General features: G+C 36.5%; 2 protein-coding genes across 2 annotated transcripts in view; both read right to left on the reverse strand.

Moving 5' to 3' along the window:
• Positions 1–19,172, reverse strand: part of LOC101738855 (GTPase-activating Rap/Ran-GAP domain-like protein 3) — a 211,135-nt gene extending 191,963 nt beyond the window's left edge. Inside the window, exons 1-2 of the mRNA XM_021349488.3 lie at positions 18,836–19,172; positions 10,094–10,205 (exon numbers count right to left, since the gene is read on the reverse strand). Coding sequence (XP_021205163.1) covers positions 10,094–10,148 — 55 coding nt within the window. The 5' untranslated portion in view covers positions 10,149–10,205; positions 18,836–19,172. The remainder of the gene's footprint in view (positions 1–10,093; positions 10,206–18,835) is intronic.
• Positions 19,173–20,155: 983 nt separating this feature from the next.
• LOC101738310 (coiled-coil domain-containing protein 28B) lies at positions 20,156–23,790 on the reverse strand. The gene has a single exon (XM_038015968.2). It carries the CDS (start codon positions 23,696–23,698, stop codon positions 23,099–23,101), a length of 600 nt encoding a protein of 199 aa, XP_037871896.1. The 5' UTR covers positions 23,699–23,790; the 3' UTR covers positions 20,156–23,098.
• Between the last annotated feature and the right edge of the window lie 1,332 nt (positions 23,791–25,122).

Consider the following 25,122-nt stretch of genomic DNA (forward strand, 5'->3'; position numbering starts at 1 on the left):
CAACAAAGAAAAAATTAAAAAAAATTATAATTTAAAAAAATCTAACAAAATACGCTTTTATAGAAAATCCAACTAAAAAATGGAAAATAAATTTTAATAAATTTGAATTAAAAATAGTGTAAGAAAAAATGATTTTATTGTAAAAAAAGTGCAGCGCAAAAAGGAGTGCATGGTATCAGTAGTTATAAATATTTCATGAACAGTAGAAGGGTTATTTTGATAATATCCTTAAAAGCACCCCACGCTTTCTTACAATAAAATCTTTTTTTTTTACACTATTTTTAATTCACATTTATTATTATTTTTTTAAATTATGAATATGGAAAATTGATATATAAAAAGGAAAAGTATTAATTTATTTATCACCTTCTTCTCCTCGGTTACCGTTTGACTTCTCGTAGGCTAATTTTACGAATTGCTTGCGAGATGCATCGACCGTGAAATAATAATGCCATGTCAAAACCAGGGAGACGGGCTTCATTGTATGCCTATCTACCTAAGTGTTTTTCACACAAGAATGAAGGAATGCGAGCGTGTATTCGAGTAGATTAACAACTTAAAAGCCGCCAGTGCAAAGGCAATTAAAGCTACACACAATTAAAGCTACACTACTCCACATGCACTTTTATGTTCATATATTCTTTCATAAGTTCTACGATGCCGCCGATAACTCCACCGATGCCGGTCCCAAGCCCGGATGCAAAAGGAGGAGGGTTAGTCTGGAGATGACAAAACCAACTGTAAAAACGCCGAACATCGGGCGGCGGTTAAGTAACCCGACTCGAAGGCTTTTAGTGACCTTGAGGAATTAAATCCCCTCGAAAAGACTAACGTGGAAGGACTTGGGAACCCACCACGAACCTCTCCCAAGAAAACCTCATGATGTCGACAGATAATCCTGTCGACATAATTACGACCCTCAGCAGTGAGAAAACGACGCGAGGAGGAAGTTCTACGAAGTTTTTGATGTTATAAAAGAGACGCTATTAATGCGTATAAATTCAGAGATGTATTCGAACTACACGATCCACTAACACTTTTATTAGACGCTTTCAGTTCCAACACTACGAACAGGCATAGGGACCATAGTAACCAAAATTGTCGAAGCGTTCGAAGTGAAGCATACCCAATTGCATGACCCTCTTCGTTTCTTGCCAGATTTTTTTTATTGATGTTAAGTGGTTACTGGAGCCCATAGACATCTAGAACGTAAATGCGCCACCCACCTTGAGATCTAAGTTCTAAGGTTGCAATATAGTTACAACGGCTGCTCCACCCTTCAAACCGAAACTAATTACTGCTTCACGTCTGAAATAGACGGGGTGGTGGTACCTACCTGTGCGGACTCACAAGAGGTCCTACCTCCAGTAAAAAATATTCTTATTGGATCGCGATTCCGGTCCGTTGGCAGATACCTCCGTGAAGTAGCATCCCTTGAGCTGTTAGGTCTCCTTTGAAGGGGCTCGGGAAGTAAGATAAGCACACCCATGTGACATTATTGAGAGAATCAATCACATCTTTTATTTTATTACCCTTGTAAGCAGACCAGCATACGGCCCACCTGATGGTGAGTGGTTACCGTCGCTCATGGACTTCAGCAATACCAGGGCCACACCCAAACCGCAGCCTACCGTTCAGTACTCTCCACATCGTTTCATCGATTAATTAATTAATGTCTCGTACTTATACGCTGTTACGTCTATAAAATAATTTCATTCATAAATACGTAACGTAATAAAAACTAATTTTATTACGTTATATTCTTCAGTGCTAGTGTCTGTGAAAAATGGTCTCTGTGAGATATATTTACTCACGCAACGAAGGGGCGAGGTCTCTTCCGCAGCAGCCAGTCGCCCCACATCCGCTAGCTTTATCTCCGGTACATCGTTTGACACATATAGTGGATAGCTTTAATAAAATACTGTCTTGTTTGTTGTCTCTCAACTTTTTATAAATGTATATAAATCAATAAGTTAAGTCTAAAACGAAAACTAATCGTTATTTATAAATTACTTAGAACAACTGAAGCCCGGATCTTATTTTATGAAATAGCATTACGTAATACTTAAAATTTTATTCTCTTTTACAATGATTCTTAATATTTTGGAACGCCGCTTATGCTTTCAGCACAGAGGCGCCGCAAATCGCGTTTAGTAAAAATAAGGACCTTATACTATAGACAAATTTCGCGTAAGTTACCTCTCGATCAAATTATGATGGCGTAAACTACCATTTTTATCTTTATGGCCCCTACTTATATAACACGCGATATTTATTTCACACTGATACGGCGGTATCCCACTACTGCTCCTGGGAGTATTCTGGTGGTTTGTCTTTTAGGTAATAATGTTTCAATGAAACAAGATGACGCTATAGCTATAGAGTAACATTTTTATTTAATTCGGTATTATGTATTTAACAGTTCCAGTAAGACTATTACTAACAACTTTCTTGAAGATATTTTGCTTTTCATATAGTATATGAAGCTCTCTTGACCCTTCGTTATATTTAAATAGCTCGTGTATTAACTTCGAGTATAGACGTAATACTATGTTCATTCTCTAATCACAAAAACTGCTCTCTGGCTTTGTATATTGAAAAAGACAATTGCTTTTATAAAAAAGAAATATTTCTAATTTTAAAAACTGTTTGTTTCAATAAACAATATGTTATTATATATATTTTGTCATGGATACCTTATATTGATGCACAATCATTAGTTAGACATTCTTCAGACACTATACAGTTTGGTTCAACTGGAATGATTGAAATGCCACCAAAAATTCTCGAATTACTGATAATGAACAGCAAATATCGCGCTCTTCTATTTGTAATTGAGTGTAATTTTATTTGAATACAATAAGGACAATAGCAATTTATTATTACTACTTTATCCATCCGCATAGGGCTACGCGATAACTTTAAAAGCATAATTCGTTATTGTGTAAAATATCGAGCCCCTGAAACGGTCCTCCAAATGTATCTTAACATATCGAATTGGTAGATAGCTATTTTTTATGTAAGCAAATCAATTTGTCCAAATGGAAAAGGCCTTAAATCTGTTTAGAAATACTGTTTCATCTTGTCTTTTACGCCTAAATAAAATAAACAGTATTGTTTAAAAAAATACATTTCGGCGTAACAATACGAACACATTCCTAGACAACTTATTTAAATAAACCCCAGTGTGGGTACGAAATGTTTATACGGAGCAATTTCATTAGGAGTCGTGCAGATTACAATTCTCGGTCGTAACAGAGAATCTAGCAGAACCAAATCTTCTTAATGTAAATGTATAACGTGTTTCTTTCAAACTTGTACACGTACATTATTCACAACTATCACACAAACTAAGTGACAATGGTTTCGCAGGTGTCAGTGATGTATTATCCAGAGACATTTCGAGCTATATACGCAGAATAAACAATGAAATTACATAATATTAAGATGTTTGATAAATGACGTAGTTTTCGTTTATTTGTGTTACACAATAGGTAATTTCGTTTCGAACAGAAGGATACAGCTGTCTCATTCAAAGACTAGTTTCATGAGATCGTTAATATTAACTCAGTCAAGTTATACCATTAACAGTTTCTGTTCCATATGTTCGTAGGCAGCTCTGGCTCTGCCCCTGGCATTGCTGAAGTCAATGGGCGACGGTAAACACCATCAGGTGGGCCGTATGGGTCGTCTGCCTACAAGGGCAATAGAAAAATAAAAAAATGTCCTTTGGCCTGGTAGAACAAAATCTTCCATTAGATTCTATCCATAGTCTTTGACTTCCAGTTGCTGAAGTCTATCATATCAGTTATTTTATCTACGCCAAGCAAATGCCTGATTTTGGGACGTCTACGGTTTTATTTGTGTGTGTTATTGCGTATATGTATATTATTATGTAAAATTATTTTACTGTGCCCACTCATCTCTGAATGATTTGATAAAAATAATATTATCTATGCCAGTATTATGATAATGCTGCAATGATACAACAAAATTTATGTTCCTGATTCAGCGGCAAAATAAAATTAATTATCTGAGTGCGGCCATATAACCGGTTCGGTATCCTTCCAACGACAATAAAAAGGCAATTCAACGGATCCTTCAGGGCGAGGCGTAATCCATCTAGCTCAGCCGTTAAGCTCGAAGCAATCAATTAGACGGCATATTTTTAAACTAAAAAACATTAATCACTTGTGGTACTTAAATTTGGGTTGTCTAAATTTTTGCATTATTTGACGAATAACGTTGGCCTCGTTTTGTTAAATAACTCTTTTTGTTACCGAAACCCACAGAGACCTCAATACGAATACCACAACCCACCTTGAGACACGGGTTCTAAAATATTATTATGGCTATCCGTTATCTTCAAAACGAAACGCATGACTGCTTCGCATGGAATTAACGGGCACGGTGGCGGTATCTAATTCCTGGTAATAATGCATTTAAAAATTTATTACCTGATATTAATCCTCCATCGTCGAAGTCATTCGTGAACACGTGTTAATATTTCCTGAAAACAAATTGTATCCGCCTGCGGGATTTGAACAATGCCATAGTGGCATCTCAATAAGACTACAGCGAGCGCGCTATCCATTAGGCTATAACGACTACAAGAAGAAAGTCTTGAAAACAAAAGAACCTGTGGAAAATCAGATAACTGATCTGAAATTTAAGATTGAAGCTCGGCAATTTAGATTGAATAAATACCGTTTCTTTTTTTTTCAAACAGAATTATAATAGAACACATGATTAGTTACAATTTTGATTGGTGACATAACGGCCTTGAATGACACTAAAAGTCATTTTTAGAAACTAGTAGACAGACGAGATGTTGTGCTTCCGCAAAAGCAATTCCATTCGCCGCTGCACACCGCAAGACATCATAGCAATCGGTGGTGCTATCTCCTCGGAAAACCTCATATAATCCAACTGGACATATGTCGTGGTGGTTTCTGCAAGATTTGAAGAATTGAACTCTATTGACTACACCAATACTTAACATTTTTATTATTATGTTGCTTATTTTTCGAGAAATCTCTTATTATGAAATCTGCCTAAAATCAACTAATTAAATGTTCTCTAAGCAGGTTTCATATTTTTATTTCACTACCAGTATCTACCGCATTCTATTTATAGTAATGCGTAATGTTAATTTTCACAAAAAAAATCCGTGAATTTTCTCATGAATTTCACTAAACTCACATACGTCAAACTCTTTATCACATTAGTGTTTGTAATTTGACAGGAGGGACATTTGGAGGGATAGACTTGACTCGATAAAAACAACAAAAAATATGTTACGCTAACTAAAAAAGTAACGGATTCCATCAGACTTGTAAGCAAGATGAAAAGTGATTCAAAAACATCAACTAAAAGCTTAGTAGTAGTAGGGCCTCTTGTAAGCCCGCACCATCCAGCCTATTTTTGCTGTAAAGCCGTTATACTATAAAAGTGAGACTTAAATAGAACTCATGTTTCAAGACGTGTGGCGATATTTAAGTTGTTCATGTCTATGGGCTCCGGTAGCTACTTAGCACCATATGGGCCGTGAGATGGTCCACCCATATAAACAATAACAAAAATAAACCGTAAAATAAGATAAATCAAATGTGAAGTCAGATGTAAAGCAGTGTTACAGAGGAATGTGAAAAATTTAATAACCTGAAAATCTGAGTATTATGGACAGATCATGGAACAACAAAAAGCTTAGGCTGCTCAGCTTTAAGCAAAAAAGGGACGACGTGTACCACAATGTTCAAGGATTTTACTGAAATTTTTTGGATACATAATTTTTTTCAATCGTAAAAATCATTTCCTTTCGTAAAAATGTAAGTGAAAGTTTTGGTTCATAATCACATGACAAACAAATCCATGATTTGTTGTTACTGTCCTTGTTTTCCTGCGTAATATATGTATTTATGGCATGCGTACAAGTGGTAGGAAAGAAAAGTCGTCAAAACAATTTATTTATCATCAGATTATGTTTGTGAATAAACAGAGGCCTTTGTGTACGTACCATAACATGTGATTAAGCATCTAAGTTATTCCTAATCAAGTCAATTTCATCAAACCTCAACTGTTGTGAACAAAAAACGTAACTTGTCGTATTTCTTCAAGAGACAAATAACAGATATCTAACTTAATAGTATTTAGAAGTTAGTTAAGCAAGTATAAAAGTAACTTTTAGTATACTCCACAATAGATGTGCTCCGCCTCTAAATCTTAAAAAGCGAATTTTTTGGATTCTATTATAAAAATAACTCATAAAACATGAATATAAAAATTACGTAGCCATTGCGCTCCCGTAGCCTTTTGATGTATAATTTCCGCGGGAATGTTATCATTATAATAATTTTTAGTATTTCAGTTTTTGTTGTATAAATGACAATTTAAGAGCATACGCTAGTAACGGACGATCTCGTTCTTTAGACTATAATCTATACTAATATTATAAAGAGGAAAGATTTGTTTGTTTGTTTGTTTCGAATAGGCTCCGAAACTACTGGACAGATTTGAAAAATTCTTTTTCCATTAGAAGCCGACATTGTCCCTGATGAACATAGGCTACTTTTTTAATTTTTTTTTTTTTTTTTTTTTTTCATATGTGTTTTAATGTTTCCGAAGCGAAGCGAGGGCGGGTCGCTAGTTGTTGATAAAGATATAAGTGCACATAGAAATCTAAAATTATCGTTCAGCGATTAACCGATCAGTATCTTCTAGTGTAGTCGTTGCTGTGGATCCTAGTAACAAAGAAGTTACAGAGGTAGAAAAGAGTGGCACACATCTGATGGGGAATAGTTTCCGCCGGTTATAGACGTCAGCAATAACAAGGGCATAGTCAATGCGCTGCCTACCGCTAAACAATACGCTCCTGAAGCTTTGCTTGAAGTAAAACATGTCATATCGCTCAAAAAGCACCGTTGACGGGAGATAATTCTAGAGCCAGATAGAAAATATCTATTTAATTGTTTCTCGATTGTTGCCGAAGAACTAATGTATCGACGTCGTATGGTATGCTTTTGAATAAAATTGACGAGGCCAGAGAGTCAATCATCTCGTAAAAGGAGGCGGTGGAGCGAGAGAGGGAGAGGTGTTCCTTTTCTGCACTAATTCGCCGCCATAGAATCGAGGGCCCGAGGAAGTATTTCGCCTAGCTCCGACCCTTGTAGAAGACAGCTTTCCCGCGGTGAAGGTCGACTGTCGACCGCAAGGGGTTGAAGCCGTGCGCCGCGCTATTATCAACTTAGCGCTCGTCGCCGGTTTGAAGAGCTACCAGTTGGCAGTGTATCATTTCAACCAAACAGACTGGTTCTGATTCTGCAGGGTATTTTGAAACACCAGCGGTTTCGCCTGGGCGGCACAATTAGCCATGTGCCGATATGGCCGACGTAAAGTCATCCATTCGCCACGACAAATCCGCCGACCATGGGCCTAGAACAGAACTGCGCATTAAGTTGCAGTATTGACCGCCGAGCTCTGTCTCGGGTAGAGATTAGATGCTTTACTGACAGTTGTTACTGATACTGTTGGCTAAGCTTTGTAGCGCATTCAGTTGTCAGATACTGTATGTTGTTTCGCTAGCTATAAAACTGGCAGTCCTACATACCCCACTTACCCCCTCGACACCAAGACTTCAATAGGGGTTCGGCCCCCGGCCCAAAAAATAGCCTACATAAGACAAAGCTTTTTTGTTAATAAGCTCACTATCAATTCCACAAACAAAGAAATGTAAAAACCACATATATTGATATTAACTTTCGAATTCAAATCCCACTACTACTACACTACTAACGAAATAAAAACATGAGAGTTGAATTTTAAAAAAAACGGTTTTTGGGCAGGTATCCGCGGGGGTTCCGCCTCGTTTTCCCGGTAATGGGAAAAGACAAGGCAAATTTGTTTAATGGCTCTACATACAACTTTACGACTTTATTTTTAATTAATTTTGAACAAAAACAATTTACATTAACTGACTGCATGCAGATAAGAGCAAACCAACAAAATTAGACTAAGTTAACCAGAGAAATGCATTAGAGTTTTCCTCCACTAAGACTTGAATGAATTGGGAATTGGTCCGTAGTAACACAGCCTCAACTCGAAGTTCCATAATAATATGCAGTTTTAATGAAACTAATTCAAACTTTATTCATCTATTCACCGTAATTGCACTTGTCTGCGCTTTGTTCTCATAGATACAACAGCACATAGCACTCAACTAATGTGATTTCACTTCAAACTATTTTTAACTTTTCTCTAGAGTAAAATGTATTGTCATTTAAAGTAACTAATAGTTTATTGTCCATTTTAAAGCAGTATAGTTAACAAAAATCTTACTTTTCATTTTAAGTAACAAAATAAATAACAATTACATTAATCCACGGTGTTTCCCGAGCGCTATGACATGTCCTTCTTCAAACGAGGCTTGTGGAGAGTATTAAACGGTAGCAGCAGCTTGGCTCTGCCCCTGGCATTGCTGAAGTCCATGGGCGACGGTAACCACTCACCATCAGGTGGGCCGTATGCTCGTCTGCCTACAAAGGCAATAAAATATAAATAAATAAAAAAAACAACTTGATATTTAAAAATTGAGGTTTCAATTGTATTGGAATCGACAGTTATTTAATTTTATCCCTTGATTTTGTCATTGCAAGCTTTCTTAGAAAGATTTAATTAGAGATAGTTTAGTTAGCATTAGACGTATTTATAATTTATGTTATTTTATTATACCTGTTTCTATTGTGAAACAGTTATATGTTCCGGTTTGAAGTGTGAGATAGCCGTTACAATAGAAACTTGACCTCTTATAATATAGATCTATGGGCTCAGGTAAACTCTTAACGCCGAGTGAGCGATGAGCTGTTCTATCTATGCTATAAAAGCAAACAATAAAACATTCCTTTATTTCCTTTAACAAAAGTTTCATACTAAACAGAAACAGAACAGTTAGGTGGCGGTGATTTAATTCTAAATACAAATAAATACGAACGTTCCGTCAACACGCCGTGGAAACTGCATCGCAGGCTATACAAACGAACCGAAGTACCTTATTCGATTTCCTTATTTGTATAGTTCAGTCTTTTTAACGTTTGCTACAAAAACTTCAACAAAACCTAAATACGTTTCTCGGAATTCAGTTTACAAATCAAACACTAACTAATGCTGTGCTCAGCACTCAATTCTGGTACAACCTCAATTAATCCGTCACTTCTTTAATCTTATTTTATCTTATACGTGATATTTAATCGCAGCAGTTAATCAGTGTAATTACGCCTATCTACCACTTCGATAAAGCGGCACGACATGAGAATCCTCTCATCGTAGCCGCCGGAAACTACAAAGCCGATCCTGCGGAACAAATGGTAAACAGTTGACGTCGCTCACAACACGTCATTTCGGATCCTCCCGATACACTAACGGTGCTTTTAGATACCACAAGTACCAGTCATCGTTCTCGTCGAACCCGTCGCTTGCGACGAAGGACTCGGCGAGTAAATTAATCCACAGATACAGCCCACTAGGTTTCCCGCCGGATCTTCTCAGTGGGTCTCGTTTCCGATCCGGTGGTAGATTCTGCGAAGCACGGCTCTTGCTAAGGTTCGTGTTAGCAACATCGTCAGGTTTGAGCCCCGTGAGCTCACCTACTCTAGGTGAGGTTACGCTAATATGGTATCTCTAGAATCTAGACCATCAGCTTAGGGAGGCAAAAAAAACGCTTATCTTTTTCCTACCTAATAATAACCGATTTCCGCTATCCGTCGACACCAGCAATGCTAACAGCACAGCGAGGCTGCTAGCTTCTCAATGGAGAGTTATTATAATTTAAGAAAAAATATACTTTTTAAGAAAATAAAAATAAAAAACAGTTTTTCGATAGGCAACGGCTTAGTTGGTAAGCAATGGCTTGGCCGTAGGCAGCGGCTTGGCTCTGCCCCTATCGTTGCTGATGTCCATATGCGACGATAACCAACCAAGGACAATAAAAAAATCTGCACTAATAGTTCTTAAAATTTACGAACATTTTTCACATAAATAATTCGTAGCATTCTCATTTGACTCTTCGACTTAATTTTTTACGGCTTGCTAAATAAATTACCTGTCTCTTGAAGCTGTGGAGGGCGTAGTCTTCCGTCTTCAGCGCGTCTCTCCATCTCAGTCAACACGTCTTAGATTTTCCAAGTCCATCATTAACTGCGATTTTCAGTAGCCTATTGCAATTTTCTTGTATAAATTTAGTGGTAAGTTTGTTCGGTCTCAGTAACATGAATATTTAAATTTCTTCATTAAATTAAATTGAATGCTTTCGTATTGATTATTTTGGATCGGCATAAGTCGGGGATTGGTATTATTGAGATTTTCGGTTTTGTGTTTGTAGTATTTACTATTCTTTTTAATGAAGTGACAAAAAGGTATGACTTCTTTGTCATTTTTTTACCTTTTCTTTAGTGTTATAGTTGTAAAACATTCACGAATTGGAAAGTTGTGTTATAGTGACGTCTCAATTATATATTGTGATAATGTACATATCGAAATCAAGCAAAGGTTTAGAGCTCTACGTGTTACGTAGACATCCGTAGCGACTCTACGAACCGTAGCTCCATAGGTGTAGCAACAAAACGACTTATTTGTAAATCTAAGATTATTTGAATACAGGATGGTAGTGCTTTTAGAGCGCTCTTTATCTTTTTTTAGGGGTCTCTTTGGATTTTTTTGTTGATTTATGCAATAAATTCCGGCATTGGGCACGTACCCGTGACCGAATGTCGAACAAATTTTGGTAAACTACTATAAACATTACAGAAAATTTTCACGGGTATTTTATAATTTATATGTTTTTGAGTTGTTTTTTTTGTGTTCGTATACTGTACGCATTTCTATTGAAATTACGCGTGTGATCGGATAATTCGGATTAACTGAGTCTTGTGCATTATTTATGTTTTTTTTTAAATTACATCATTATAACCTATAAGATAAAACGGCTGACGTACTCGTTTTAATAAATGTGACTATGTTGATGATCAAATACCGTTGGTACCAATTGAATTTTTTTTTATCTTAATACGTCTTCACGATGGGCTTCCGCTATAAAATAATCTATTTAATTCTATAAGCACACAGACGTCCACTGGTGGACATAGGTTTCCCCCAAGTATCGCCACAAAGATCGGTCCAGCGCTGCTTGCATCCAGCAGATCCCCGCGAACCTCAATGGGTCGTCGGTCCATTGTGTGGGAGGCCAACCCACGCTACGTCTTCCGGTACCCTACCGGAAGATAAAATAATAATAAAGTGTAATTAAGCGCAAACCCACATAATTTATTAATTGCTGGTAGGGTAGCGACTTGGAAAACCGCACAGGTAGAGACCACTATGCAAACTATTTCTGTCGCGTAATTGTAAGGATAGAAAACATAAAAAGAAGTCTAAAAAATTACAATTGTGTCTTTAATCTTATATTTCGAGAAAGGCATTCACGTTGTGAGTTCTACGGACTTCAGTTACCACTTAAAACCAGGGGAGCATAAGGGCCTATATGAAAAGCGAATGAAATTTCTATTATTCAGTCAAATAATTTGCCGGGTGTCCAAATTTACAAACACACAATCCAATATCGACCAAAGAGACCAATATATTCATGTTTTCATAAATAAAGATTATACGATTACCCTTCCACCTGAGACAGCTATATCGAAATTAGTTTACCAATTCCGAAAGCAAATGTATTCCTATGAAATGAAATTTCAAACAGTTTTTTTTTGCATAGGCTTAAACTTTCATATTATAAGAATTAGCTGTGAATTCTATTGTTCGATCAGTAATTCAAAAAATAAAAAACGTGAATTATAAATAGCTATGACATCATATAAATAAATAAAACACTTGCGTGTCTATACAATTTGAGAATAGTTTTAGAATAAACGCTTTTTTCTACGATAAATTGATTTTCAAATTTTTTGTTGGATTTTCTATAAAAGCGTTTTTATTTAATTTTTTACCTATTATTTTATTCGAAGTAGATTAAAAAAGGTTGTTTTATAAAATAGCTCTAAATAATGCATAAATAAGTTCACCGCCTGTCAACTTCCATAAGAAAACACAAACTTCAAACGGGACATTTCCCACGACCAATGCTTTCGCGCCTCATGCGGTATTTAAATGATACCGTTAAATCATGTTACCAAAAAGGTTAAACGTGAATAAATTTTAAAACATACAAAATTACCACTGTTTTTCATTTAAATAATAATATTTTTCATTAAAGATCGCATACCGCGTGCGATAGCGGAGCGCTCGTCGGAGTGGCGCGTACCGCGACTGACCGAGTACTGAACACTGAGCAAAGTACTGACGGCAACTGAATACTGCTAAGCAATGAGCGTTGGTCACACTGAAAGCGAAAATCCTCGCTTATGTAAGCCTCTGCGCCAAGTATCGACATGCTCCCGACATCAGAATAACCTTGGACAACCACATGTTGATAGCAGAGTAGTTCAATGGTTTCAAATATTCATAAGGATTTCCTTGTTAAAAATTTGAGTTCGCTTAACCATTTCATTAATAAATTAAATTATTCTGAAAAGGTACTAATACACAAACTGAGAATCAGTCTCAGGTTTTTTTGAAGCTTTGAAACAGTGCACCACTTGTCTTAAAATAACTGTGAATCGGTTTAATATCGCATTTTTTATTGTTATTTATATTATTTCCGACTTTTTGAATATTTTACATTAGATTCTGTACCTACAGTTGTCGTAATCACCACAGACGACTGATGACATGATCTGACAGTCCACGTGGTATTAGTTACCAGTCTATAGACATCACAAGGTGAATTTAAGCCACCAACCACCTTGAGACATAAGGTCCTAGCCTCAATTGTAGATAACTCGGGAACTCGTGTATCTATGTGTACGGGCTCACAAAAGCCTTGCCCTGCTATTCCAATAATGAATTTTCAAACCACATGATGTTAGCGGCTATCAGAGAACATATTTATAACTATGACTGTCCATCAAACGCCTTCACTTTTGAAACACGAGGTTGAATTCGAATACTTAAAAAGTTCAGTGATTTTTACACAGACGGCGGTGCCAACTTGTGGGACCTCACATCACGCTCTACCAAGCCAACGGATGGCAGAGACCTAATTTGAAAGACCCGATAATTAAGACACGGGAAAGTTCATGTAGGTATATAAAATGTTTTCAACAATCGAATGAGTAACATAAAATATTGTTATGGCTTGAACAAATTTAAATATACTCAAAATAAAATCTAATCTATATGATCTTGAGCATGAGAACGAATTGTAAACTTTTGTTTAAGTTTATCTTTGTTTGATTTAGCGTCTTCGTATTCACGAAATTAACATAAAATATCTAATTATAGCTTGTTAAATTAAGACATGAGATCGATTTTCCACAAGTATGAAGACAAATCATTTCACTAAGTGATGACATGTAAAACTGTATACGCTAATACCGAAGAATTAGGACTGGGAGGTAACCTAAAAAACTTTGAAGCTCTTCCAAAAACACGGATACCTCCCGTTTTTCTCCTTATTCGTTCACTCGTGATACCGGTCGAGGTTGATGACGCTGCATTTTCCTTGGATGAAGCAGCCCCTGTTATGCGCATCCACTTGTTGCGGTCGTCAACCTCTCTGAAACCTTGGACCATGGAAGTTTGTGTCGCAGTTTTGATGAGAAGGTCTGTCCAATTCGTAAATGATTTACCGTGTAACCGTTTGCTCTCCACCTGACCCTGGACAACGAGTCGTTCCTTGGAGTCTTTATTTCAAACAACGTGTCCGAAATATTTGAGTATATGCACAGTCGACGATAATGTCTGCTCAATTTTCTTCAAACGAGGCTTGTGGAGAGTATTAAGCGGTAGGTAGTGGCTTGGCTCTGCCCCTGGCATCGCTGAAGTCCATGGGCGACGGTAACCACTCACCATCAGGTGGGCCGTATGCTCGTCTCCCTGCATACAAGGGCAATAAAAAAAAATAAAAAAAAAGTGCCATCTGGATCGAGACGTTGGTCCTAAACGCCATCCAAGGGATGCAATCATTCCGATGTTCGACCAGCCCATACCGATGTTCGACCAGCCCATACCGTGGGCCCCGAAGGTCAAATATTTAGGCGTCACCCTCGACAGTAGGATGACATTCCGCCCCCACATCAAGACGGTACGCGACCGTGCCGCCTTCATTCTAGGACGTCTCTACCCGATGATATGTAGGCGAAGTAAAATGTCCCTTAGAAATAAGGTGACACTCTACAAAACTTGCATACGCCCCGTCATGACCTATGCAAGTGTAGTGTTCGCTCACGCGGCCCGCATACACTTAAAATCCTTTCAAATTATTCAATCCCGTTTTTGCAGGATAGCCGTCGGAGCCCCGTGGTTCGTCAGGAACGTCGACCTCCATGACGACCTGGACTTAGAGTCCATCAGTAAGTATCTGCAGTCGGCGTCCATGCGCCACTTCGATAAAGCGGCACGACACGAGAACCCTCTCATCGTGGCCGCCGGTAACTACATTCCCGATCCTGCGGACAGAATGGAAAGCAGTCGACGTCGCCCAAAACACGTCATCTCGGATCCTCCCGATCCACTAACGGTGCTTTTAGGTACTTCAAGCACCGGTCACCGTTCTCGTCGAACCCGTCGCTTGCGACGAAGGGCTCGACGAGTAAATTAACTCTCAGACACAGCCCACTGAGTTTCTCGCCGGATCTTCTCAGTGGGTCGCGTTTCCGATCCGGTGGTAGATTCTGCGAAGCACGACTCTTGCTAGGGTTCGTGTTAGCAACATCGTCAGGTTTGAGCCCCGTGAGCTCACCTACTAAAGTTAGGGTTACGCTGACATAGCCGCTAGGGCTATAAGCTTAGGTAGGAAAAAAAAAAAAAAAAAAAAAAAGCATTCATTCACCGCTACTATCATATCTCTATGGATCGATTTTACGCGCCAGTCCTTGAGGCGAACCGTCTACGTATCTGCGCCATAAAAAAAAACGTTAAGACTAAGCGCATTAGGCGGACTTTTGTGGGTGCAGAGAAGACTCTACTCGCCCAGGAGCTGGCTTAACGGACGTATATGAACCCATGCCAGTAGCACAGACACTATCACGTAATAAGCCTCATGGCGCAAGGCGAACAGCGGCCTTCACTTGTTGATGTCTATGGGCTCCGATGAGCACGGCACGGGAGATAGTCTGCTCATTTAATACAATATATAAATTATGAAGTAACTTCGATTTTACTAACTATTATTGTATAGGACGTAACATAACTTTTTTTTTTATTGCTTAGATCGACGATAGACGAGCTCACAGCCCACTTGGTGTTAGTTACTGGAGCCCATAGACATCTACAACGTAAATGCGCCACCCACCACCCAGTATAGTTACAACGGCTGCCCCACCCTTCAAACCAAAACGCATTACTGCTTCACGGCAGAAATAGGCAGGACGGTGGTGCCTACCCGTGCCGACTTACGAGAGGTCCTACCACTTATTATGATTAATTATTTAAATATCTGCTCACTAACGAAGTCTATCATCTAAGAAAGTGCATAGCCAACTAGCTAGCTATCTTTGCAGCGCATCGAGCATTGTCTTAGAAACAAAACTTGTAGAACTTAACTACACCACGGTCTGTTCACTAGGAGCACGGATCAATTTCGGGCCGTAATCAAGTTTTAAACGGCTCGTAACATTATCAACGAGTACGTTGTTGTTTTTAAATATATATATTTTAGACGGAAAACTAAAAATCAACATTTAGGTACATATTTATATACCTTTGACCCCAGAAATACGAACACCACAGTATGCGAACCGTTTTCTATAAGTACGGTTTTGACTTACGCCTCGTAGAACATGCTACGGTGTAAAAGTAAAAGCAATCGTTTCTTGTTTGAAGGAACCGAGCATTATCAAACTACTGGCCGTACTCGCCCGTTTCGCTGGGGATTTAAAATTAACATTATTATTTATTGTCATTATTATTAGGGAGTCCAACACTCATATAAATATTAGGCTATCCATTAAGTACATGTATTTTCTACATGAACACCAAGTTTCAAGGCAATCGGATGCATGGTTTAGTAGTTATAACGGAACATCCGTAAAAATCACTGTAGATTTATATATTAGTATGGATGAGAAACGTGTTAGTCATCGATCTTTGCCGCAAAGGGAAGATGTTGGAAAGTTAAACGTAGACTTCTTGAAATATACGCCAGTGCTATCGCTGGAAGATGTTCCCAGATTACTGTTCTGTTTTTAAATAATTATAATTTAACACTACACGAATAAATAATGTTTTTCACTTAAAATAGTTCAGAAAACCTGCAGAAACAATGACTTTACACTTAACTTACGTAGTACTGCACTTGTCGTCGTGGCCTAAAGGACAAGACGTCCGGTGCATTCATCTAGCGATGCACCGGGCCCGTTCCATAGGCAAATACCTCTTTTTCTCATGAAATACGTAATTAACAAATGTTCACGATTGACTTCCACGGTGAAGGAATAGCATCGTGTAATAAAAATCAAACCCGCAAAATTATAATTTACGTAATTACTGGTGGTAGGACCTCTTGTGAGTCCCCGCGGGTAGGTACCACCATCCTGCCTAATTTCTGCCGTGAAGCAGTTATTCGTTTCGGTTTGAAGGGTGGGGCAGCCGTTGTAACTATACTGAGACCTTAGAACTTATATCTCAAGGTGGGTGGTGCATTTACGTTCTAGATATCTATGGGCTTCCGTAACCATTTAACACCAGGTGGGCTGTGAGCTCGTCCACCCATATAAGCAATAAAAATAAAGGTTCTTCGTGCTTTGTTGTAGTTGTTTTTTTCCTATCGCAATTGAAATATTGAAGTGAAAAAATCAAGATCTTGGAAGACAGATAAATCGAAATATTCACAAAATTTAGAAACTGTTATTAATGAACCATAATTCGCCCAAAAGAATTGATTCACTCTGATATCTTTTTTTTAATTGCTGGTGGTCCTGAGGCCTTTCCAGTTTCCATGGGCGAACTTTTCGTCAAGTTTAACGAATATGATAACATACGCTTTGTCGCTGCTACCATTAAAAGTATTAGCCTCCAACTGAGAGGGGATCAGCAGGATCCTACAGAACGTGGCAATGTTGTCGAAAGTTGACTACTATGTGAGTTGGATCAGGAGTGCAGTGCAGAAACGATAAGGGGATGATTGTGACGCATCGTTGCCGTGAGGTAGCGTCCTGACACTCTCACGGACACTGTATTTAACATTTGAGGGGCATTTTATACGTAGAAAATTCGAAAATTGGAAAAGTGGTCAAAAGGCCCACAAAACCACGCCCACAACAAAAGTGGCAGACGGCCAAGACGCAAGGCAGACGAGCTTACGACCCAATTTACTGGTGGTAGAACCTCTTGTGAGTTCGCATGGGTAGGTACCACCACCCTGCCTATTTCTGCCATGAAGCAGTAATGCGTTTCGGTTTGAAGGGTGGGGTAGCCGTTGTAACTGTACTTGAGACCTTAGAAGTTATATCTCAAGGCAGGTGGCGCATTTACGTTGTAGATATCTATGGGCTCCAGTAACCAACAACTGATCCATCAGGTTAAACTACTACTTTGGCGATTTCTGGCAATAGGAATTAACAATTGTTCTGATAGACCGGCTACTACCTATCCGTTAATCGGAACAGGTTATTACCCGACTTTTGGTAAGAATGTGCCCTTCACATCACCTCATCTGAATTTTTAACGTCATATTTGATTGCCACGTTCATTGAAGGATTCGTTCCCTTTGCCTTTTCAGGTACAAAAAACTAATTAAAAATCTATACCGTAAAATGGGGCGATTAGGGATTCAGAGGCGAATCGGGAAAAAACCGGGAAAATCTTTCGACGCTCAATATTAATATTATATTCGTTGCAAAATCTTCCATTTTTGTAGTTTAATAGTAGAATGTTGAAAGTTTACAAAGCAACTCTGAGTATGCATGATAATAGCTGCTAACTTATAAAAAATCGCGTTTCAAATTAACTTCCTGTGGTGGTCATTATTTTAGTGCTAGAAACTTTTGCTCTCTTTTATTTATTTGATAATAATAGAAGACGACTGTGATTTATAAACGTTATTTAGTGTTTGAACCATCATATATATTAAAGGTAAGTCTCAGTTGTTATTGATTTTAATGTATTTTATAAAATAAAAATACATGTAAAAATCTGTTGTTTCTGGGGATATTGGGGACGTCTTAGATACAAATAACAACGAAAAAGGGGTCAATTGGGATGAGAATACGTGAAATGGAAACGACCTAAGTATAAACAGGTACAGGTTTGTAGGGTTGTCTATGTAGTTATAACAATATTTTTTAAATTTGTTGGTAAAAATTTGGTTTATTCATAATGTTTTTGTCTAAAACTTTTATTCAAAATTATCAATGTGTTATTTTATTGTTTGGTAAATATTTATATTATCAGTTACGTATTGTTTTCTATTTTTAGATATGCCTCGCGTGTACGTATCAAAGAATGCAAAACCTTATAATAGATATGATCCCTTAATATTAAAAACAGCAATAGAAGCCTATGAAATTGGGAATAAGTCTTTAGTTGAAATAGCTAAGCAATTTAATATAAGTAAGTCGATTTTGCACAGACATGTAACAAGAACAATGAAATCTCAAGGTGGATAAAAATGTCTAAGTAATACATAATAAAATATTTAATATTTGTTCAGAGTGGGGGTATTCATCTGATTAATTCATGGAATAACCGACACACCTAATCACTTAACCCAAATAAAACCCTAAGTACTTACCAAGAACGAAGAAATGTAAACCGTTTATAAGAAAGCCCACTCGTTCGAATTTAGGTGCTTACTCTCCCATATACAGAATCCTTTGGGACTACAATAATGTCCACGGTAGCGTGGTCTCCGTCAATGTTCATTCGGAATAGTCTGATTGCGCTGAACTAATTTTAAGTGATGAAATAGATGTTTTTTTAATTGTCTCACAACTTACAGGACAAATCTGTCGCGGATAATTTCCCAAGTAAATATAAATTAATCATAAGTAAATAAATGTAATCAGGTTTTAGTTATATATATATTGTTGTTAATGCGCTGTCGATTGCAGCTATAATTGAGGTGACATCTGCCATGTACTTTTGTCAGTTATTCAATGTTTTTTATTGATGATCACTTTGTTGGTGCAACTAAAAAAATTAATTAATTAAAACCAAGTAGTACCACCAATAGCAAATTTCTCTTTTTTTTTTTTTTTCATTGATGGATGGATGAGCTTACACCCCACCTGGTGTTAAGTGGTTACTGGAGCCCATAGACATCTACAACGTAAATGCGCCACCCACCTCGAGATATAAGTTCTAAGGTCTCAGTATAGTTACAACGGCTACCCCCACCCTTCGAACCGAAACGCATTACTGCTTCACGGCGGAAATAGGCGGAGTGGTGGTACCTACCCGTGCGGACTCCCAAGAGGTCCTACCACCAGTGATTACGCAAATTATAATTTTTGCGGGTTTGATTTTTATTACACGATGTTATTCCTTCACCGTGGAAGTCAATCGTGAACATTTGTTGAGTACGTATTTCATTAGAAAAATTGGTACCCGCCTGCGGGATTCGAACACCGGTGCATCGCAACATACGAATGCACCGGACGTCTTATCCTTTAGGCCACGACGACTTCAAACTTCTTCATTTCTTCCCAATTAACGGCAATTTGCGGGTAAATAGGGATTACGCCTATTTTTGCTTTTTTGCTTAAACTGGAATGCTAGTTGCATAGTTTTAAATTGGACAACAAAGATGCCCCCAAGACTCAATTATTTTGATTCTGATATAGCATTATATACATCAACAACTACCTTAAAATTGGTCATAAAGTTGGAATTTGTCCCTAATCGCCCCATTTTACCGGTACTAAGAAAAATAACGGTTAATATCCTGACCTAACCATAATTTATTATCTATGATCCTGACACCAATGGGTCAAAAAGAGGGACATAGCCAAAAAGCCAAAGAGCAAAGTTACGATTGCAACGATTGCCAATATTGCCATTCTCCATTATCACTAAGATAACAGAGCAGAAGAGTACATAAACAAGCAAATTATTTAAAACATACTTTAACATACTAACATGCGTTCGGATCTAAGAACCTAGGTACTCTTGAAGTTGTTTAAACATATTTAAAAACAAATAATGCACAAACAAAAATCACCACAGACGTAACTCCGTACCATGGTATATTAATTAAGGTACATAAATTGTATTATATAGATTGTGGATAATAAAAAAATACAAATAAAATGCTAATTCGTTAGTAAAAAATGAATTTCAACAATAAAAAACGTACTATTAATATTCACGAAATGCTTGAAAAAGGAAATAATTCTAGTAAGAAATTATACCCAGCAGCTACAAAAACCACTATGAAGTCAAAATATAAGTTTACTAATAAAAAATCAAGGCGCTGCAGTAATGCGAGACCCTTGCCGTCTCTTGTCGATTTAGAGCGAATGTTCGAAGATTCTAATGATAATTCAATAGATATCAATTCAAACACTTCTGCTGTTAATAATAATCAGAGTTCTCAAGACTTACAGTTACAATTTTCACCTACTGAATTTAAAGACATACCTAAATACCCAAACGCTCAAACTATTGAATCAACATATAAGAAAAGCTTGAATACCCAAGATTCCTTCTCTCAAACACAAGAACAAGCCAGTGGATTATATACAAAGTTCTCAAATGATAAATTATTTGAAATAAAAAAATCTACAGAATTTGTTTCGAACGAAAATGATTGTACCATTGACTTAACTGATGAAACGGATGAAATACCTTTTGATGAATGTAAAAGAATAAACCATGTGGACTCAAAAGTCAAAATAAGTGCTGAAACACTTAACAAATCAAACAACAGTGAGCGTAATGAAGACGAAAATCATAGTGACTGCAGTGATAAAACAATTATTTATGATTATGGCACATGTCAAAAATTTTCACCTCTGCCAAGTACATCTACAGATATGGAAACAATTATGAAAAATGATGATAATTTGTCTAATAGTTTTATATGTGCTATAGAAACAAAACATTTGCCAGAAACAAATGATTCTTTTAACTATACTGATGTGCTGATTGAACTTACTGACCACAAAAATGAAGTTGAGAAAGCAAAACCAATACTAATTGAGAATATAGATAGTACTGACAATGACATTCAAATTATTGATGAGGTTTTTATAATTGACGAAGACAAAACAAATATAGGTGAAAATGACAAAAAACAAAAGACTGAAGTTATAAAAAAAAAAAAAGTTAAGAATACGTATCTGCCAGCCAAAAATGACATAACTGTAATTATCGATGATGACAACGATTACTCCAATAATGTAATAACAACATTACAACCTCAAGAAGAATGTGAATGTATTGAAATTATATGTGAAAATTCAAACTTAAAAGATGTTAGACCAGAAAGATTTACGTCTAAGATCACTAATACAAAGACAAATAATCAGTTCATTGAAGTGTCGGACGATTCAGATGTAATTAGCATTTTGCTAGATTTAAATCATTCACCAATACATACAAATTGTAGGACTATTTCTACAAATACATCTGTTGGGAATGTCAATTATTCAACTCAAAATAGTTCTGCAAATAATGCTATAGAATCCTTTAATCTCACCAAAGAATCCTTGAGTTTGAACAATAAAGTATCAAACAGTAGTAAAAGATTACTTGTAGAAACATCTATTTGTGAAGATTTAAATAAAATCCAAACTGAAAAACCTAGGACAGGTATAGGAGATTGCCCAATCTGTTTAGATTCTCTTTTAAATAATAACATAGTATCAACCATATGTGGTCATTTATTTTGTAAGAAATGTATAGATGCTGCTCTCAAACAAAGCAACAAAAGGTGTCCAACTTGCCGAAAATATCTTCGTAATAAACACTCTTATCATCCAATATTTTTGTGATTATAAAAACATGTTCAAATAGTTCACTTACTTCCTTAACATATTGTATTAGCATAGATTATTTACCATTGACTTTTACATTAAAATCTTTAAAACTGGCACATGCAGCCTTTGGTACCAAGAGAGCTTGACTGGAATTAGGATTGATATGTGGGAAACAATTGTTAAAGTAAATTAGTCTAGTGGTATTAATCACAAGCAATGATAGGGGAAGTAGAAGATTACCAGGAGTTTTAACAGTCTTGTGATAGAATGCTTTATCTTTCCATTAGTTGAAAATTATTATATCATCTGATATATATTAATGTAAAATGATTAAAAACACAAAAGAAGTTATGCAATTATAATGTTTAAAACATTTGTATACAACGTCGGTTAACTAAAATAATATTACTGTCTTCATACCTATTATGAAAGAAAAAACCAATGTTAAAAATAACTTTTTTTTACCTACTAATATTGCTTTAAGAACATAACTCTTACATTATTTGTAATCCAACAGTTTGTCAAAAAAATTAGAAAGTAGAATTTTATTGATATACATAATAAAGACCAGTATCATAAAAACTTGATTCTATACCTGCACTCTTTTTCAATAAATACTGACACAGGAAATTTAATTTTGGTCATACTTTATTAATCACCAATTTAAATTAAAGTCTAAATAGAATTATAAATACAGCACTATGTACAAAGTTCTTCCAGTGTGGATTGATGTTTCAATTTCAGTCATTAACAGATAAACAAATTAGAAATTAAGAATATATTTGACACATATCTCCTTGATGTAATTCAATTGTAACAATTCTTGAAAACATAAAATATATTTTTGGATTATCATTCAACTAGTATTAAACATGAAATAATATTTAAAAACAAAACAGAACACAATATTAGTGTGTGAAATTGATCAGTTTTGCTTTTTTAAGCAATATAATATAATAGGTAATTGGATTGGAACATTTTCTAAGTGATAATATAAACTTTCAATGCAAAAAAATATTAAACACCTACATGTTACAAAGTGAAACTATACTACTTTAAATAAAATAAATTTTAGGTTATGGTTTTTCTTCACTACTGCTACATGGATTTGTGTCACAATGTAGTCTTTCTATAGAATTCGACAACTGTTCCAAGCTTTTAACAAGCTGTTCCATTTTATCTCTAGATGCTGAATTTTCAAAATTATCTTCTGTGGGTTTATCTACATCAGCACACAAACGGAAATGCAACCTGGCTAAGTGCTCCTGTTGATCTCTTATGTTAATCATTTGTTCCATGCTACAACCTGATCCAAAAGCACTTAACTTTCCTGTGTGAAAATCATCTAATAGCTCAAGTAGTGCTTTCTCCATGTTCTTAACATCTGGGGTTTCTTTTGGTATGTTCTTGGGTCTATTAGTATAATTCGAGCGCATAAAATCTCTTTGAAGACGTCTTTCATTTACGTACGACACCTTCGTGGATTCGTTTAGACTGTTACCAGTACTGGTGAGTACTTTTTCATGATTTTTTGATGTTAAGCTTGCGGCTTCGCTTGATATCTTATTACTCGTGACAGGCGAAGTCGCACTTTGTGGTATCTTTTGTTCGTCATCTTCACCTTCATTCTGCATTAATTGTTGCGTTTCGTTTGCTTCTTCTAGATGTAAACTCATCTAAATATTTTTAATCTTAAAAATTCTAAACTTCCAAAACATGCTAAATATTATTGTATTTTCCATAGATAATACTTTAGTTTCAGTTTTTTTGCTGATTTGTCTCTTAGATACACAAGAGAGATATTGCCCATACAGACGATTTTTTGTTATAGGTTGTAGTCTGTCGTAGATGTAAAATGATGTTGATAAAACAATTACAACACCGCAAGTATTCGATAATATGACTTAAAGTAGTTCTCAATAAATTAGTAGGAATTTACTGTGGTGACTTTAATGAAACGGAAAAGCTGCACCTATACCATTAAACCATTAAAACCCATTAAAATACCGCTAGTATACGAAGTTAAGTGATTTTAATGTAATTGTTGTAAACGAAATGAAGTGTGCTGAATGTAAAAATTCATTAAAGTTTTGAGGCTTTCTCTGAAATTCAACGCATTTTGACGGACACTTTTAAATACAGAGATTGTGTCTTTACCTTTACCCTCAAATAGTATGATAATTAGGTAATCGCATTCCATTTTATTAACTACTACCTTTATTGGTAATTCATTTTTTAGTTTATTAAAAGCAAAGGTGTCACAGCATAAATTATATTTATATTTTCCTACTAGACGATGACCGAGCTTTGCTCGGTTTTTTTTTATAAGTGGCTTGACAACGCCATCTGCTGAAATAGCTTTAGTGTTATTGTGTCTTTAAAGCAGTTAGTTGAAATTATGAAAAACAGTATTATTATTCGCCAATAGATGCCGGGAAGATATCAATAAAGTTGATTATTGAAAACACGAATAAAACAACATTTTCTGAAAATAAATTGTAGCTAGATCGATTTATTGCCCCCGAAATCCCCTGTATACTAAATTTTATAAAAATCGTCGAAGCCGTTTCCGAGATTATATATATATATATATATATACAAGAATTGCTCGTTTAAAGGTATAAGATAAGATAAAAGACCGAAAAAAATTTTTTTAGAGACTTCAATGAGAATACGTTAAATCTGGATTTGGACCGTTGGTCTACTGAGCAGTTTCACTCTTCCCGTTGCAGGATAGCCGTCGAAGCACCATGTTACCTAAGGAACGTGGATCTCCATGATGACCTGAAGCTTGACTGGGTCAGTAAGTATCTACAGTCGGCATAATTGCGCCACTTCGAGAAGGCAGCACAACATGAAAACCCTCTTTTCGTGGCCGCCGGGAATTACATACCCGATCCTGTAGACCGAACGGTAAACACTTGACGTCGCCCTAAACACGTCATTACGGATCCTCCCGATCCATTAACGATGCCTTTAGGTACCACAAACACCGGTCACCTTCTTCGTTGAACCCGGCGCTTGCGACGAAGGGCTCGACGAGTGAATTAACATATAGACACAGCCCACTGAGTTTCTCGCCGGGTTTTCTCAGTGGGTC

Source organism: Bombyx mori, chromosome 15, assembly GCF_030269925.1.
Source record: "Bombyx mori chromosome 15, ASM3026992v2".
Lineage (NCBI taxonomy): Eukaryota > Metazoa > Arthropoda > Insecta > Lepidoptera > Bombycidae > Bombyx > Bombyx mori.